Below are 15,000 nucleotides of genomic sequence, written 5' to 3'. Positions count from 1 at the left end.
AACCCTTACCTAAGAGCAACAAGCCCGCATCACGCCAGAAACCTGAAGAGTGTGAGACTTTTGAAATTTTCACCTAAAACAAGCATTCATTATGAGCAAGGCACATCCACCAGAGTTGAAGAAGTGAGTATAGAGTGTCCACAATATTGAAAGTTCAATTTTAGCTGAAGTTGTTGAGGATAAGCAAGAAAAGTGTCTCGGCTTCACCATGTGTGTACCGGTATTATGGCTTGATTTCAGTTGGCGACATTCGGAAAATTGTAGATTGATGTATTCAGAGTATTTTTTCTTTCATTAAATATCTAGAGTACACCTGTATCGGCTTCGAATTGTAGATCGGTATACTCATAGTAATATTTAGTGCCGTAAATATTTAGAAGACCTCTGAAGTGGTTTTCCTGATTGTTGGTAATAATATGAGCAACCTTAGATTAAACGCTATGAATATTGGTATGATATGGCAAGAAGTGAGTTATAATAGCATTAATAGCAAGGCAATAAGAATATGAATTGTGTGTAAAATAGCAATTAGGATTTTTTATTTTTCCATAGATATTTGTATGTCATCTCTTGATATTATTTCCGGTAAAACGTCAGAAAACACTTGCTGTTGTTGACATGGCACCGAGTATTTTTTTGGGGACATTTTGAATGCACTTAATCTATGGTATAATGGTTTTATGGCAAATTTTCTGAATAACGCCACAGTACTAAATATCACAAAAATGGTATTGAATGATTCCTCTCAACCTCCACTATTCATATATAGTGGAGATAATGTGCGCTTTCACCCCTGGACCCTGCAATTTGGGTCCTGATAGTAAGGGAGGGCATGAAGTAGATCAGGGAAATTGCCAGGTAAAATATGAACTCCGGCCATATTTCGTATGCTAGATCTTAACCCAATTACCTATCTCACCTTGCCTAGTTTTGAAATCAGCCTTTAGGGGGCTAAACCCCCTGTGGACCTCCCCTATTCAAGGAACTTCATGATACTTATGATATGTAATTAGCTCTGTAGATGAAAATGCTGTTACCCACCACAAATAACCCTGACACACACTGCATGATGACAGCAACTGAGACTTTGTCCCCTATAATCCTCAGGATAGGAAACTAGGAACGATAATGACATGACCACTCAATAGAGGGCACTCTATAATTATACTGTAAACAAAGGGGAATATTGCATCATCTATCGAGAGAACATAACTGTATGCAGGTAATTCATTGAGGGTTTCCAGTCCACAGCTTGTCAGTAGCCATAAATACATTAACACAACCATGTTTGAATTTCTGGCTGAGGATGGTGGTCATCAAGGTATTTTGCACAAGGTATGTTGCACGAAGTGCCCTGAATAGGGGGGGCAAAGCCCCCCTTTGGCTAGGGCTAACTTGAAAACTAGGCAAAGTTAGGTAGGTAATTGGGCTATGATTTTGCATACGAAATATACCCCGAAGTATCATGAGGTAGCACGAAGTGCATTATCCCATTCACACCGAGACGTATTTTCGCCTACTGCTAATGCCGGGAAGATAACAAGCGCACGACACTTCATACCAGGGTGTTTTCTCGCTACGCAGGGCTGCGCTGATCCTCTCAGAGTGTTTTTTACCCACTCTATTCTTATGGTTTTCATGAATGCGTCTACAATGTAAAAGTACACATGTCAAATTGCCATGTCAGAGAGTTATTTTAGGTCCGAAAAAACATGTTAGTCAAAATGTTATTTTAGTTTTTAAAAACATTGAACTTTTGCCTTTTTAGTTATATTTGATGTGTAAATACCAAAGGAAACACAAAGCAATCTCATAGTGGGGCCAAAAAAAAAGCATTCAATACGCATTTTCTTTTTTTCCTTTCATTTTTTCACCTTTTTTTTTTTTTTTCTTTTTATATGAATACAAATGAACGGTACATAGGAGTATGTACATGTACCCCGTGACATGAACATACAGTATATCATAGGTAAACAAAACTTTAGAAGTAGATATTAATGAAGTTTTTTACTTTATTTATTCAAATTTTTGGCCCCAGTTGTGTTTACAAGAACAATATTTTTTATAATTTTATTTTTTTCAACAGAAGCGAAATTACCATGATGTCATCAATATGATGTAGTTTTCTGTAATGTAATTTTTTTTACGTTATATCACATTTTATGGCATTCAAACACTTAAACTAAAGTAACAGCGTCTAAGAAATTATGTAAAATGAAACTATTGAGAACAAATTAGTATCTGATTATATTTCAGCCAAGTCCATCATATTGTCCTCACCGAGGACTCCATTGCAGAAAAATGCACAACGTCTCAGGGCATCACCCAGATCTGGGGATATTTTTCGACCCCGTGATAGCACGCCAACCAGCGCAAATGGGTTAAAAAAGGGGGACTCAGATTGTGGGGTCCAGGGGGAGAAATTGCGCATTATCTCCACTATATATGATTAGTAGAGGTTGAAAGGAATCCATCGATACCACTCTTGTGGTATTTAGTAATGCATCGTTATTTGGAAAATTTACCAATAACACAAAAGTGGTATTGATGGATTCCTCTCAACCTCTACAAAGTGCATTAAAAAAGGGGGAGTCCAGGGGGGGAGGCAAAGCTCCCCCTTAGCTAGGGCTAACTTCAAAACTTGGAAAAGTTAGGTAGGTAATTGGGTTAGGTTTTGCATACTAAATATGCCCAGAAATCATATTTTACCCTGCAATTTCCCTGATCTACTTCATGCCCTCTCCTACTATTGGGACCCAGACTGTGGGGCATAGGGGCGGAATCGTGGGTAAAGTCAACTATATATGAATGATACAGAGTGAGAGGAATCCATCAACACCACTTTTGTGGTATTTAGTAACGTGACACTATTCGGAAAATTTCCAAAGCTTGTTTCCATAGCTATGCCGGAAACTTGTTCATAGAAGAAAAATGTCTATCAGTTCCATGATCTGGTTACTTTGTACTATATATTCAGTCATTTAAAAGGGTCATATCTCAGACCACAGAGTATGGCAAGTGCACACCTGAGATATTCTTCCAAAAATTCTATTGCGTACTAGCATTTAGGTGATACCTATGATTCGTGTAGTGATAGTTAGACTTAGGGTTACTTTACATTCAACTTAAACTTTGTCATTTAACTCTGCAAAAATAATCATAAGCACATGACAGTGTCACAAGGAAGATTTATATTTGTCGTCACATTAGTTGGTGTTTTTACACTTACTACTGTTAACTATTTCCTCCTCTTGAAGGTCTTAATGCTATTTATTGTGCTAGTTTTTCTTTTTTTTCTTTCTTTTTGTTATTATTGATGTCATTCTTAATTGTAGATACTATTAGTGTCATCATCATTGGTAATTACACTTCTCTTTCAGGTACATGGACAAGCGCGTCATGACCAAGCTGAATGGCGGGCGCGTTGTCGAGGGCACCCTAAGAGGCTTTGACCCCTTCATGAACCTTGTGGTGGATGATGGGGTGGAAGTGCGTAGGAGTGGGGATCGTGTCAGGGTTGGCTTTGTGGTGAGTACTTTTTTCTTTTTTTATATGGATATATTGATAGAGAGAAATAAGTTGGCAATTTGCCTATACTACTGTCAAAACATTACAGTGACACTACTTTTTTTGTTAGAACCTCAACCAAAATTCCAATATGCCAGATATTTGCTCTGCACATCATCATGATAGGAAAACTAAATAAAGGAGAGAAAATGATTGCAGTCTAATTTATGATGATTGTTATTTTATTTTTACCTTGTTTATTAGAGAGACTGTTTTTTAAAGGATAATCCATGTTATTAATTCCTAAAATTTGTGCTATCACAATTGATGACAAAGACTTTTATTTACACAGTATATTTCTTTTCACTGCCTGTTATGTGTATAGCAACCCTATAATTTTTATATGAATGTTTCTGGTCAATGTATTAGCTTTAGGAATGAGGATTAGTTGGAAGTTGTATGTCATACTTGCCTTGGGTGATTGAGTAGGGCTGAAACAGCTTGTGGTTGGTTAAAAGGTCATTTCCAGAAATTAGTTATTCATGGAAGCAAAATCATGCAGGAGAGTGAGTTCAATGTCAACTGTTATTGCATATAAGAATGATAAATAAACAATAGTATTTATCATAACTATCTTTTTTTTTCTTCTTCTTAGTGGCTTAATGTAGAATGTGAAAATGTGTTTTCTATTGTGCAGGTCATTTATTACAAAGAATTTGATCTCCTTATGTAATAAAATATATGTGATTGTATTTCTTGACACTAAAATCAAAGTGCATGTATTCTCTGTCTTGCAGTTCATTTATTAGAAAGCTGTACTTTTTGTATACAATTTCAATGAAAAAATCTTTCTATCTTTCAGGTCATCCGAGGCAGTAGCATCATCATGCTTGAGGCACTAGATCGGATATCATAGTGCCAGTCTCAAATATAATTAAGCTTTAAGTTAGAATTTTAGAAAGATGTGATTCTGCTTTTGGTTTGAATGGAAGTAACCTTTCTTATCTGTGAGGAATTGTTTGAGTTCTATAAGAAATTTTCAGATTTTGTTTCTTCAAATTTCTGGAATTACTTTGTGAATGTGTTTTCAATAAAGAATGATGATTTGTAGATTTTTGTTTTATTTTTCATATTAAAGTTGCCATTATTACTGTTCTAGAAATTCTTTAATAAGTCCTGCTTATTCATGGAAATAAGCAGTGATTTTTTACCATAATGTATTATTTAGTAAGTGCAACACAGTAATAAGTATTTAGTGTTTTATAGTTGTATGAGGTACCTGTATATGCATCTTTACATATGATATGGATTTTATAAGCATACCTTTAACCCATTGGTTGCAGTTTTAAATAAATATTTGTGCAGTAGTAAGGCTGGTTTACATTGTCTGGCACGGTTAATGGGTTAAAATATGAGAATTAAGAACTAGGTTTGGCTAATATACCAGTTAGAGGTGCACATCCGACTTATTCATTGAACATTTTGATGTGACTACTCCCTTCCAGACACAGACACCATCTACCAAAGTAGAGCTTGGACAATCTTAATTTTTGGGCATTATTTTCAAACTTACAACAAAATTGAGGATTGTACTATAGACTTTAAATCCACTTTTTTTAAACCTATGTAGATGTCATAATAAACATAATACTAGGGAGAGGGAAACAGTCCTTATACATGAATATATATACACATATATAAATAAATATAAATATATATATATATATATATATATATATATATATATATATATATATACTATATATATATATATATTAATATATATGAAGTGATATATATATATTATATAAATATATATATATATATATATATATATATATATAAAATATATATATATTATATATATATAATATAATATATATATATATATTATATATATATATATATATATATATATATATATATATATATATATATATATATATATATTATATATATATCTTAAATATATATATATATATATATATATATATATATATAATATATATATATATATTATATATATATATATAATATATATATATATATATATATATATATATATATATATATATATATATTTATATTTTATTAACATATAGATATATAGTAATTCTATTAGTGATATATATATTATTTATATATATATATATATTATATATATATATATATTATATATTATATATATATAATATATATATATATATTATATATATATATATATATATTATATATATATATATATATATATATATATAAAATTTTTATATATATATTATATATTATATATATATATATATATATAATATATATATATATATATATATTATATATATATATTATATATATAATTATATATATATATATATATATATTATATATATATAATATATATATAATAATATATATATATACTGGGCTTTTGAATGCGCGGTACACATGCTGTACCACCTGTCCTGTGTGGGTTAATATGAAAAATAAAACAAAAATCTACAAATCATCATTCTTTATTGAAAACACATTCACAAAGTAATTCCAGAAATTTGAAGAAACAAAATCTGAAAATTTCTCATAGAACTCAAACAATTCCTCACAGATAAGAAAGGTTACTTCCATTCAAACCAAAAGCAGAATTACATCTTTCTAAAATTCTAACTTAAAGCTTAATTACATTTGAGACTGGCACTATGATATCCGATCTAGTGCCTCAAGCATGATGATGCTACTGCCTCGGATGACCTGAAAGATAGAAAGATTTTTTCATTGAAATTGTATACAAAAAGTACAGCTTTCTAATAAATGAACTGCAAGACAGAGAATACATGCACTTTGATTTTAGTGTCAAGAAATACAATCACATATATTTTATTACATAAGGAGACCAAATTCTTTGTAATAAATGACCTGCACAATAGAAAACACATTTTCACATTCTACATTAAGCCACTAAGAAGAAGATAAAAAAAAGATAGTTATGATAAATACTATTGTTTATTTATCATTCTTATATGCAATAACAGTTGACATTGAACTCACTCTCCTGCATGATTTTGCTTCCATGAATAACTAATTTCTGGAAATGACCTTTTAACCAACCACAAGCTGTTTCAGCCCTACTCAATCACCCAAGGCAAGTATGACATACAACTTCCAACTAATCCTCATTCCTAAAGCTAATACATTGACCAGAAACATTCATATAAAAATTATAGGGTTGCTATACACATAACAGGCAGTGAAAAGAAATATACTGTTTAAATAAAAGTCTTTGTCATCAATTGTGATAGCACAAATTTTAGGAATTAATAACAAGGATTATCCTTTAAAAAACAGTCTCTCTAATAAACAAGGTAAAAATAAAATAATCATCATAAATTAGACTGCAATCATTTTCCCTCCTTTATTTAGTTTTCCTATCATGATGATGTGCAGAGCAAATATCTGGCATATTGGAATTTTGGTTGAGGTTCTAACAAAAAAAGTAGTGTCACTGTAATGTTTTGACAGTAGTATAGGCAAATTGCCAACTTATTTCTCTCTATCAATATATCCATATAAAAAAAGAAAAAAGTACTCACCACAAAGCCAACCCTGACACGATCCCCACTCCTACGCACTTCCACCCCATCATCCACCACAAGGTTCATGAAGGGGTCAAAGCCTCTTAGGGTGCCCTCGACAACGCGCCCGCCATTCAGCTTGGTCATGACTCGCTTGTCCATGTACCTGAAAGAGAAGTGTAATTACCAATGATGATGACACTAATAGTATCTACAATTAAGAATGACATCAATAATAACAAAAAGAAAAGAAAAGAAAGAAAAAACTAGCACAATAAATAGCATTAAGACCTTCAAGAGGAGGAAATAGTTAACAGTAATAAGTGTAAAAACACCAACTAATGTGACGACAAATATAAATCTTCCTTGTGACACTGTCATGTGCTTATGATTATACTGAATAAACAGTATCTTTAAACAAAACTACATTATGTGAACCATTTTTCAAAAGTATCATCCATGTAATGAACCAAACAATGTTGTCACATGTTTCATGTTACATCTACTTTCATCAACATGACGATTGATCTATCATTGTATGCAACAGTTATTTCCCCATAAAAACCATGTCATATCCTATACATCAAAAGAAATATGAGAAAAACCAACGACTACTTGGCAAACTGCCAGATACATTTCTAGTTTGGTGAAAATATTCCTCTATATTTTATATGTATAATCTTTTTTGCAGAGTTAAATGACAAAGTTGAAGTTGAATGTAAAGTAACCCTAAGTCTAACTATCACTACACGAATCATAGGTATCACCTAAATGCTAGTACGCAATAGAATTTTTGGAAGAATATCTCAGGTGTGCACTTGCCATACTCTGTGGTCTGAGATATGACCCTTTTAAATGACTGAATATATAGTATAAAGTAACCAGATCATGGAACTGATAGACATTTTTCTTCTATGAACAAGTTTCCGGCATAGCTATGGAAACAAGCTTTGGAAATTTTCCGAAGTGTCATGTTACTAAATACCACAAAAGTGGTGTTGATGAATTCCTCTCACTCTGTATCATTCATATATAGTTGACTTTACCCACGATTCCGCCCCTATGCCCCACAGTCTGGGTCCCAATAGTAGGAGAGGGCATGAAGTAGATCAGGGAAATTGCAGGTAAAATATGGTTCTGGGCATATTTAGTATGCAAAACCTAACCCAATTACCTACCTAACTTTTCCAAGTTTTGAAGTTAGCCCTAGCTAAGGGGGAGCTTTGCCTCCCCCCTGGACTCCCCCTTTTTTAAGGCACTTTGTAGAGGTTGAGAGGAATCCATCAATACCACTTTTGTGTTATTGGTAAATTTTCCAAATAACGATGCATTACTGAGAGGATCAGCGCAGCCCTGCGTAGCGAGAAAACACCCTGGTATGAAGCGTCGTGCGCTTGTTATCTTCCTGGCATTAACAGTAGGCGAAAATACGTCTCGGCGTGAATGGGATAACGCACTTCGTGCTACCTCATGATACTTCGGGGTATATTTCGTATGCAAAATCTTAGCCCAATTACCTACCTAACTTTGCCTAGTTTTGAAGTTAGCCCTAGCCAAAGGGGGGCTTTGCCCCCCCCCTTCAGGGCACTTCGTGCAAAAATACCTGGCAAATACCTTTATGACCACCATCCTCACCCGGGAAAAACAAACTGGGTTGTGTCAATGATTTATGGCTACTGAAAGCTGTGGACTGGAAACCCCAATGAATTACCTGCATACAGTTATTTCTCTCGATAGAGTGCAATATTCCCCTTTGTTTACAGTATAATTATAGAGTGCCCTCTATTGAGGGGGTCATGTCTTTATCGTTCCTATTTTTTCCTATTCTGAGGACTATGGGGGACAAAGTCTCAGTTGCTGTCTTCATCAGTGTGTGTCGGGGTTTTATTTGGGTGGGTAACAGCATTTTCATCTACAGAGCTAATTAAAATATCAAAGTATCATGAAGTTCCTTGAATAGGGAGGGCCCACAGGGGTTTACCCCCTAAAGGCTGATTTCAAAACTGGGCAAGGTGGATAGGTAATTGGGTTAAGATCTAGCAATTAACAAAATTTAATGGCCGAGTTCTTTTTTTTACCTCGCAATTTCCTGATCTACTTCATGCCCTCCCTTACTATCAGGACCCAAATTGCAGGGCCAGGGGTAAAGCGCACATTATCTCCACTATATAGAAAGGTGGAGGTTGAGAGGAATCCTCAATACTTTTTTGTGAAAATTTAGTACTGTGGCGTTATCAGAAATTTACCATAAAACCATTATACCATAGATTAAGTGCATTCCAAAAGGGCCCCCAAAAAATACTCGGTCCCATGTCAACAACAGCAAGTGTTTCTGACGTTTTCCCGGAATTAATATAAAGAATGACATACAAATATCTAGGGAAAAAAATAAAAAATCCAATTTTGCTTTTTTTTTACACACAATTCATATTTTTAAATTCCCTTTGCTAAAAATGCATTATAACTCACTTCTTGCCATATCATCCCAATATTCATAGCGTTTAATCTAAGGTTGCTCATATCATTACCAACAATCAAAAACCACTTCAGAGGTCTTCAAAATATTTAGGGCACTAAATATTACTATGAGTATACCGATCTACAATTCAAAGCCAATACAGGTGTACTCTAGATATTAAATGAAAGAAAAAATACTCTGAATACTCAATCTCCCATTTCCGAATGTCGCCAACTAAAATTTCAAGCATAAAAACCGGTACACCATGGTGAAGCCGAGACACTTTTCTTGCTTATCCTCACAACTTTACTAAAATTGAACTTTAAAATATTGTGGACATCTATACCCCACTTTTTTCAACTCTGGTGGATGTCCCTTTGCTCATAATGATTGCTTGTTTTAGGTGGAAAAATTTCAAAGTCTCACACTCTTTGGGTTCGGGCGTGATGCGGGTTTGTTGTTTAGGAAAGGGGTTTTTAAAAAGAGAAGTAATTTGACATATAAGAGAAATTCAAAATATATGGAAGAAATTTCAATATTCAAATAATAATTTGATATTTTTTATTCAAAAATTTAATACTTTACGGGTTTCGAAAGCAACCTTTCTTATCAAAACGCTTTTAAGAAACCGGATTCGAGGGTCAATAAAAATTTACGTCAAGTAAAACACAAAGACACGCGCACGATAATATCAATTTCCTCCAAAACTGTTTTTTATAGTTCATATAACTTCTTTTAATTTATCCTTTATTATTTATCTCTTTTTTTCCCGTTTACTCTAATTGTATAAAATGTCTAAATATATGAAGACTCTCCCCCCCAGAGTGGGAGTCTTCAAACGTTTTGAGCCCATCCTTTGGCTTCGTAAATCTCTCTGAACTGAACTGAACCCCTTGGAATACCAAATTCGCGGGGCCCATTTGTGATGGGGATCCAAATCTTATTATTATAAGGATATGTGATACTCTTTTGTTTACACACACACCTACACACACACACACACACACACACACACACCCCCACCCACACCCCCCCACACACAACACACACAAAACACACACACACACACACACACACACACACACACACACACACACACACACCCCCAACCCCACACACACACACCCCCCCACACACACACACACCCACACACACACACACACACACACACACACACACACACACACACACACACACACACACACACACACAGGTGAATGAAATTAATGTATATAATATGTATATATATATATATATATATATATTATAATATATATATATATATATATATGTATGTATGTATGTATGTATCTCTCTCTCTCTCTCTCTCTCCCCTCTCTCTCTCTCTCTTCTCTCTCCTCCTATCTCTCTCCTTTCTCTCTCTCTCTCTCTATATATATAATATATATAAAATATATATATATATATATATATATTTATAATAATGTATAGTGTGTGTGTGGGTGTGTTGTGCATGTTATGCATGTATGCATGTATAATATATTATATATTATAAAATATATTTTATATATATATTAATATATATAATTATAAATATATATATATATGTTGTGGTGGTGTGTATGTATGTATGTATGTATGTATCATGTTCTATATATAATTATATATACCTATATATATATAATTATATATTATAATATTATATATTAAAAAATATAAATATTATATTTTAAAAATATATAACTGTTGGGTGTGTTGGTGTGTGGGTGTGTGTGGGGTGTGTGTATGTGTATTAAGCATGTATATATAAATAAAAAATATATATTATATATATATATTAATATATATATATATTATTATGTATATACTTAAATAAAAAATTATATATAAAATAATATTTATATATATATATATATTATACATAAAATTATATATACATTATTATTATATATACATATATATTATATGTTATATTTTATATATATGTATATGTATAAATATATATATATATTATATATATATTTTCACCCCTAAACACAGCTTTCTCCCTCCCCCTTTATGAAATAAAAAAACGTTATGCGCGGCCCACGACGGACTATTATTTTTAAACGAAAGAAGAAAAAAATTGAAAATTTGTACAGGAGCGGTCACGGCTATAAATCTTTCCCCCTGCCGCCTAAAGCTTCATAGAAAGAGATATTGATCGACTTGAATGTAACTAGGGGATTTTTTGACAAATCTTAAAGTCTGAAGAAACTTTCGCACGTTCTTTAAATCCCTTTCGGGGAATTATACGAAACCAAAGAATGCATTCTTTGCAGACACATGATATATTCGCGTTTGAATACCGCTTAACAAAAAAGCGGTTTTATATTTTTCCATGGCATCTCCCTCGAATAACCCACCTGCATCATCAAAAAATTTTCCCTATATTAAGTAAAATTTAAATATATAAATAACTGTAAACGGTCATTTTATCTCAGGCCATCGGTTCGCTTTCGAAGGTTTTTGAAACCAAACCACGCTGAATAAATGAGTTGACGCCCCTACACAGGAAATGGGGGTTTAAATACGAGCCTTGAAAACCGTCCCGCCATGAATTTTTTGAAGAAATGAATGCCAAAAACTCGCTTGAGCCTTGATCATTGGGACTTAGTTTGGACCTGTTCCAGTTAGTTTTCTATGGCCTGATTTTTTAGACTATTTTTTGGGTCCACAATATCATGAATGGTAACATTTGTATGTGAACCCGGGGTCTGAGGGATTGTATATAACCTTATTCCCGATGTAAAATAATAATTTCGCTTGAACCATTCTTACATCAAGGGAGAGTGGGCTTGTGATAGATTTTGTAAGCAAGTGAATTTTTCCCTGGATCACTAGGGGGTGGCGTTTTAAAATTTTTTTGACAACCATCTTTTTATGATGGTAGTTTGTATTCTCTTTAAAAAATTACTCCCTACCATTAAATTAGGGCCCCAGTTTTAAAAGTAATGTGTCAGGAGAGGATGTTAAGTATGTATTTTTAAACTTTTAAAATTGAAAAATACAAAAGACCCCTTGCAATATTTACTACTGTTTTACATCAATAATGAAGTAGGTTTCTGAATTTTTTTTTTTTTTTGTAGCTAGAAAAATGGAAAAATTTATGAATTAATTTCCCTTTTTTCTGCGTGCATTCGTAGAATTAATCTTCTGAATCTATAAAAATTTGCACACTAGCAAAGTATTCATTTATAAATAAATGGGAATAAAGCCATAAACATCAACAAAAAACATAAAAATACAGAAAACGTTAGTATGAAGACAAAGCTTTTTGCATAATTGTTTTTACATTTTTGAATTTTCCCCTGCATGTTTAACGAAAAATTTTAGGACTTATATTATTCCCGGACTCTTTTTAGTACAGATAAAAAATTTATCCATCATATGGAGAAAAAGCCCAATCGCCCCACTCAAGGGAGTCAACCCTGCATTGAGCAATCTCCTTCCCCTGATAAAACATTGTTTAAAAATGCCCTCCCGAAACAGGGAGGGCTTTTGTATGGGGGGCTTGAAATTCTTCTACAAAATGATTTGCTAGGGTGGGTGGGGCCCCCCCCCCCCCCTTCCAAACCCCGTGGGGTTGCACTTCCCAAAGACCTCCTCCCACGATTTTTTTCGCCTCCACTCGCGACTTCTGATGTTTCGAAGTTGTATTGTATACTCGGTTGAGCTTAAACCAAGTTAAATCGTTTTTTTTTTTTTTTTTATTTGTAAGATTCATTGTAAAATTTTATAGGTACAAGATTCATTATATGATTTTTTTTGGGATTGTATTTAATTCCTAAGCATTAAAATATAAAAAAAAAAAAGTGAAGAAATCTACAATAGATCGTATAAAATTGGAGTGCATTTTTTTTTAGTAAACTGAATTTAAACTGAAAAATGATATTGTTTTATCTAACAGTATTTTATCTCTTGTAAAAAAACTGTGTTATTAATTTGAAAAAAAAAAATATATGCATTAATTCAAACTAATTATGGTGTATGTATGCAGTTTGTTTAGGAAGGGCAACTGCAAAAATAAGGCAGAGCTTTCCTTAGCCCAAACCCCCGTGACGCCCCTTGCGTATTGCTTCCAGAATTTTTTTAATTTGTTAAACCCTTTGTTTTTTTCTATTTTAATTTCCTGTTTCCTGAGTGCAATGTAGCTGGGGACCCTAAAATAGAAGAAATTTCTATGTCCCCGAATTCCTTTTTAACCCCAAAAAAATTTTAGGAACACCAACAATTTCACGTCCTAATCCTTAATAGTTTTTTCCCCTTACCAGGAAAGAAAGGGAGGGAAAAATTTTATTTATGACAAATAAAATAATGGGATGTTAACTTTCATGTGTTAGTGCAGAACATGAAACAAATAGTAGAAGTAGGGGATGAGAACGAAAAAAAAAAAGTTTTTCATTCCCTTTGTCCCTTTTAATGATGAACATCCTAATTATTAAACCCTTGCATCATTAAAATTTTTAAATTACATAATAACTCTTAGAAAACTATTTTTTTGCAAGCGCTTAGAATTGATCAAATACCCCATGCTCCATCTTCAACAAAGGGGAAAAACATTATAAAGGGAAGGACTTTATAAAGAATAGTAACTTTTCACTGAAAACATAAACCATACACCCTGTTACAAAATTCACTAAAAAATTAAATTCCATTCAAATTCCCCTGTTTTATTTTTCCCGACTTTAAAATGCATAAAAAAAACGGAAAAATTTCATGAAAGTAAATATCAATCAAATTTAAAGGGAAACCCTAAATTCAAACTTAATTTAAATGGTTTTTCCCTTTTTTAACAAGGGGACATCTATCACTTCAATTGAATGTTTTGTGCAAGAAGTCACTTTGTTTCCATTAGAAGCTATTTAAGGAATAAGTTGTTAGGAAAGGCTAATAATCTCTATTTCCATTACCAAGACATACCCCACAATAAATTTTTGCAACCACTTGTTTTTTTTACTCCACCCTCTGAATAAATAGTTATAAAAAATGCTAAACCCTAATTCCATCTGGCCCAAAAGGGCTTCCACACCTGCAATCATGCCTTTCAATTCTTGTTGAAAACATTAAGAGTAAAAGTTTATTTTTTTTGTGTTGATTAAAGTTTTTTATATGCGAAGAGCAGGTTTGGGACTAGGCTTGTGGATGGGATTTTAACAAAGAAATATTATCATATAGAACTCAACATTTTTAATGTTTCCTTGTATAAAAAAAATCTTGTTCATGGACAAGACTGCTAAAAAAAAATATGGGAACTATATACAATTTTCCAATGAAATAGGGTTTCACAAAATTTTTAGAACACAAAATAAAATTAAAATACACAAAGACAAAAAACAAAGTAGACATAAAACAATTGTTCTGCAGTATACAACAAATTTTATAGATAAACATCATAAATTTTTTATCTTTCTCATTATCTTACTCCCTTTTTTGTTTTACCTTACTTCTCTGCATCCTAATTATAGCTGAAAA

At 32.6% G+C, this 15,000-nt stretch overlaps 2 protein-coding genes across 2 annotated transcripts in view; one reads left to right on the top strand and one right to left on the bottom strand.

Annotated features, from left to right (window-relative positions):
• Window positions 1-4,617, top strand: part of SNRPG (small nuclear ribonucleoprotein G) — a 4,771-nt gene extending 154 nt beyond the window's left edge. Inside the window, exons 2-4 of the mRNA XM_043033708.2 lie at window positions 1-123; window positions 3,381-3,528; window positions 4,370-4,617. The exon at window positions 1-123 is cut by the window's left edge and continues 2 nt beyond it. Coding sequence (XP_042889642.1) covers window positions 92-123; window positions 3,381-3,528; window positions 4,370-4,423 — 234 coding nt within the window. The 5' untranslated portion in view covers window positions 1-91 and the 3' untranslated portion in view covers window positions 4,424-4,617. The remainder of the gene's footprint in view (window positions 124-3,380; window positions 3,529-4,369) is intronic.
• A 1,381-nt stretch (window positions 4,618-5,998) lies between these two features.
• Window positions 5,999-7,247, bottom strand: LOC147472137 (small nuclear ribonucleoprotein G-like). Its single transcript, XM_086553708.1, has 2 exons — window positions 7,086-7,247; window positions 5,999-6,246 (listed from the first exon to the last, which is right to left on the bottom strand). Exons 1-2 carry the CDS (start codon window positions 7,227-7,229, stop codon window positions 6,193-6,195), a joined length of 198 nt encoding a protein of 65 aa, XP_086409834.1. The 5' UTR covers window positions 7,230-7,247; the 3' UTR covers window positions 5,999-6,192.
• Window positions 7,248-15,000: the final 7,753 nt, after the last annotated feature.

The sequence above is a fragment of the Penaeus japonicus genome, unplaced genomic scaffold (assembly GCF_977035675.1).
Source record: "Penaeus japonicus unplaced genomic scaffold, GWHDUDI00000001_assembly GWHDUDI00000003, whole genome shotgun sequence".
NCBI lineage: Eukaryota > Metazoa > Arthropoda > Malacostraca > Decapoda > Penaeidae > Penaeus > Penaeus japonicus.
Note: the sequence above shows the minus strand (reverse complement) of the source record. Positions and strands in the feature narration are given on the sequence as shown.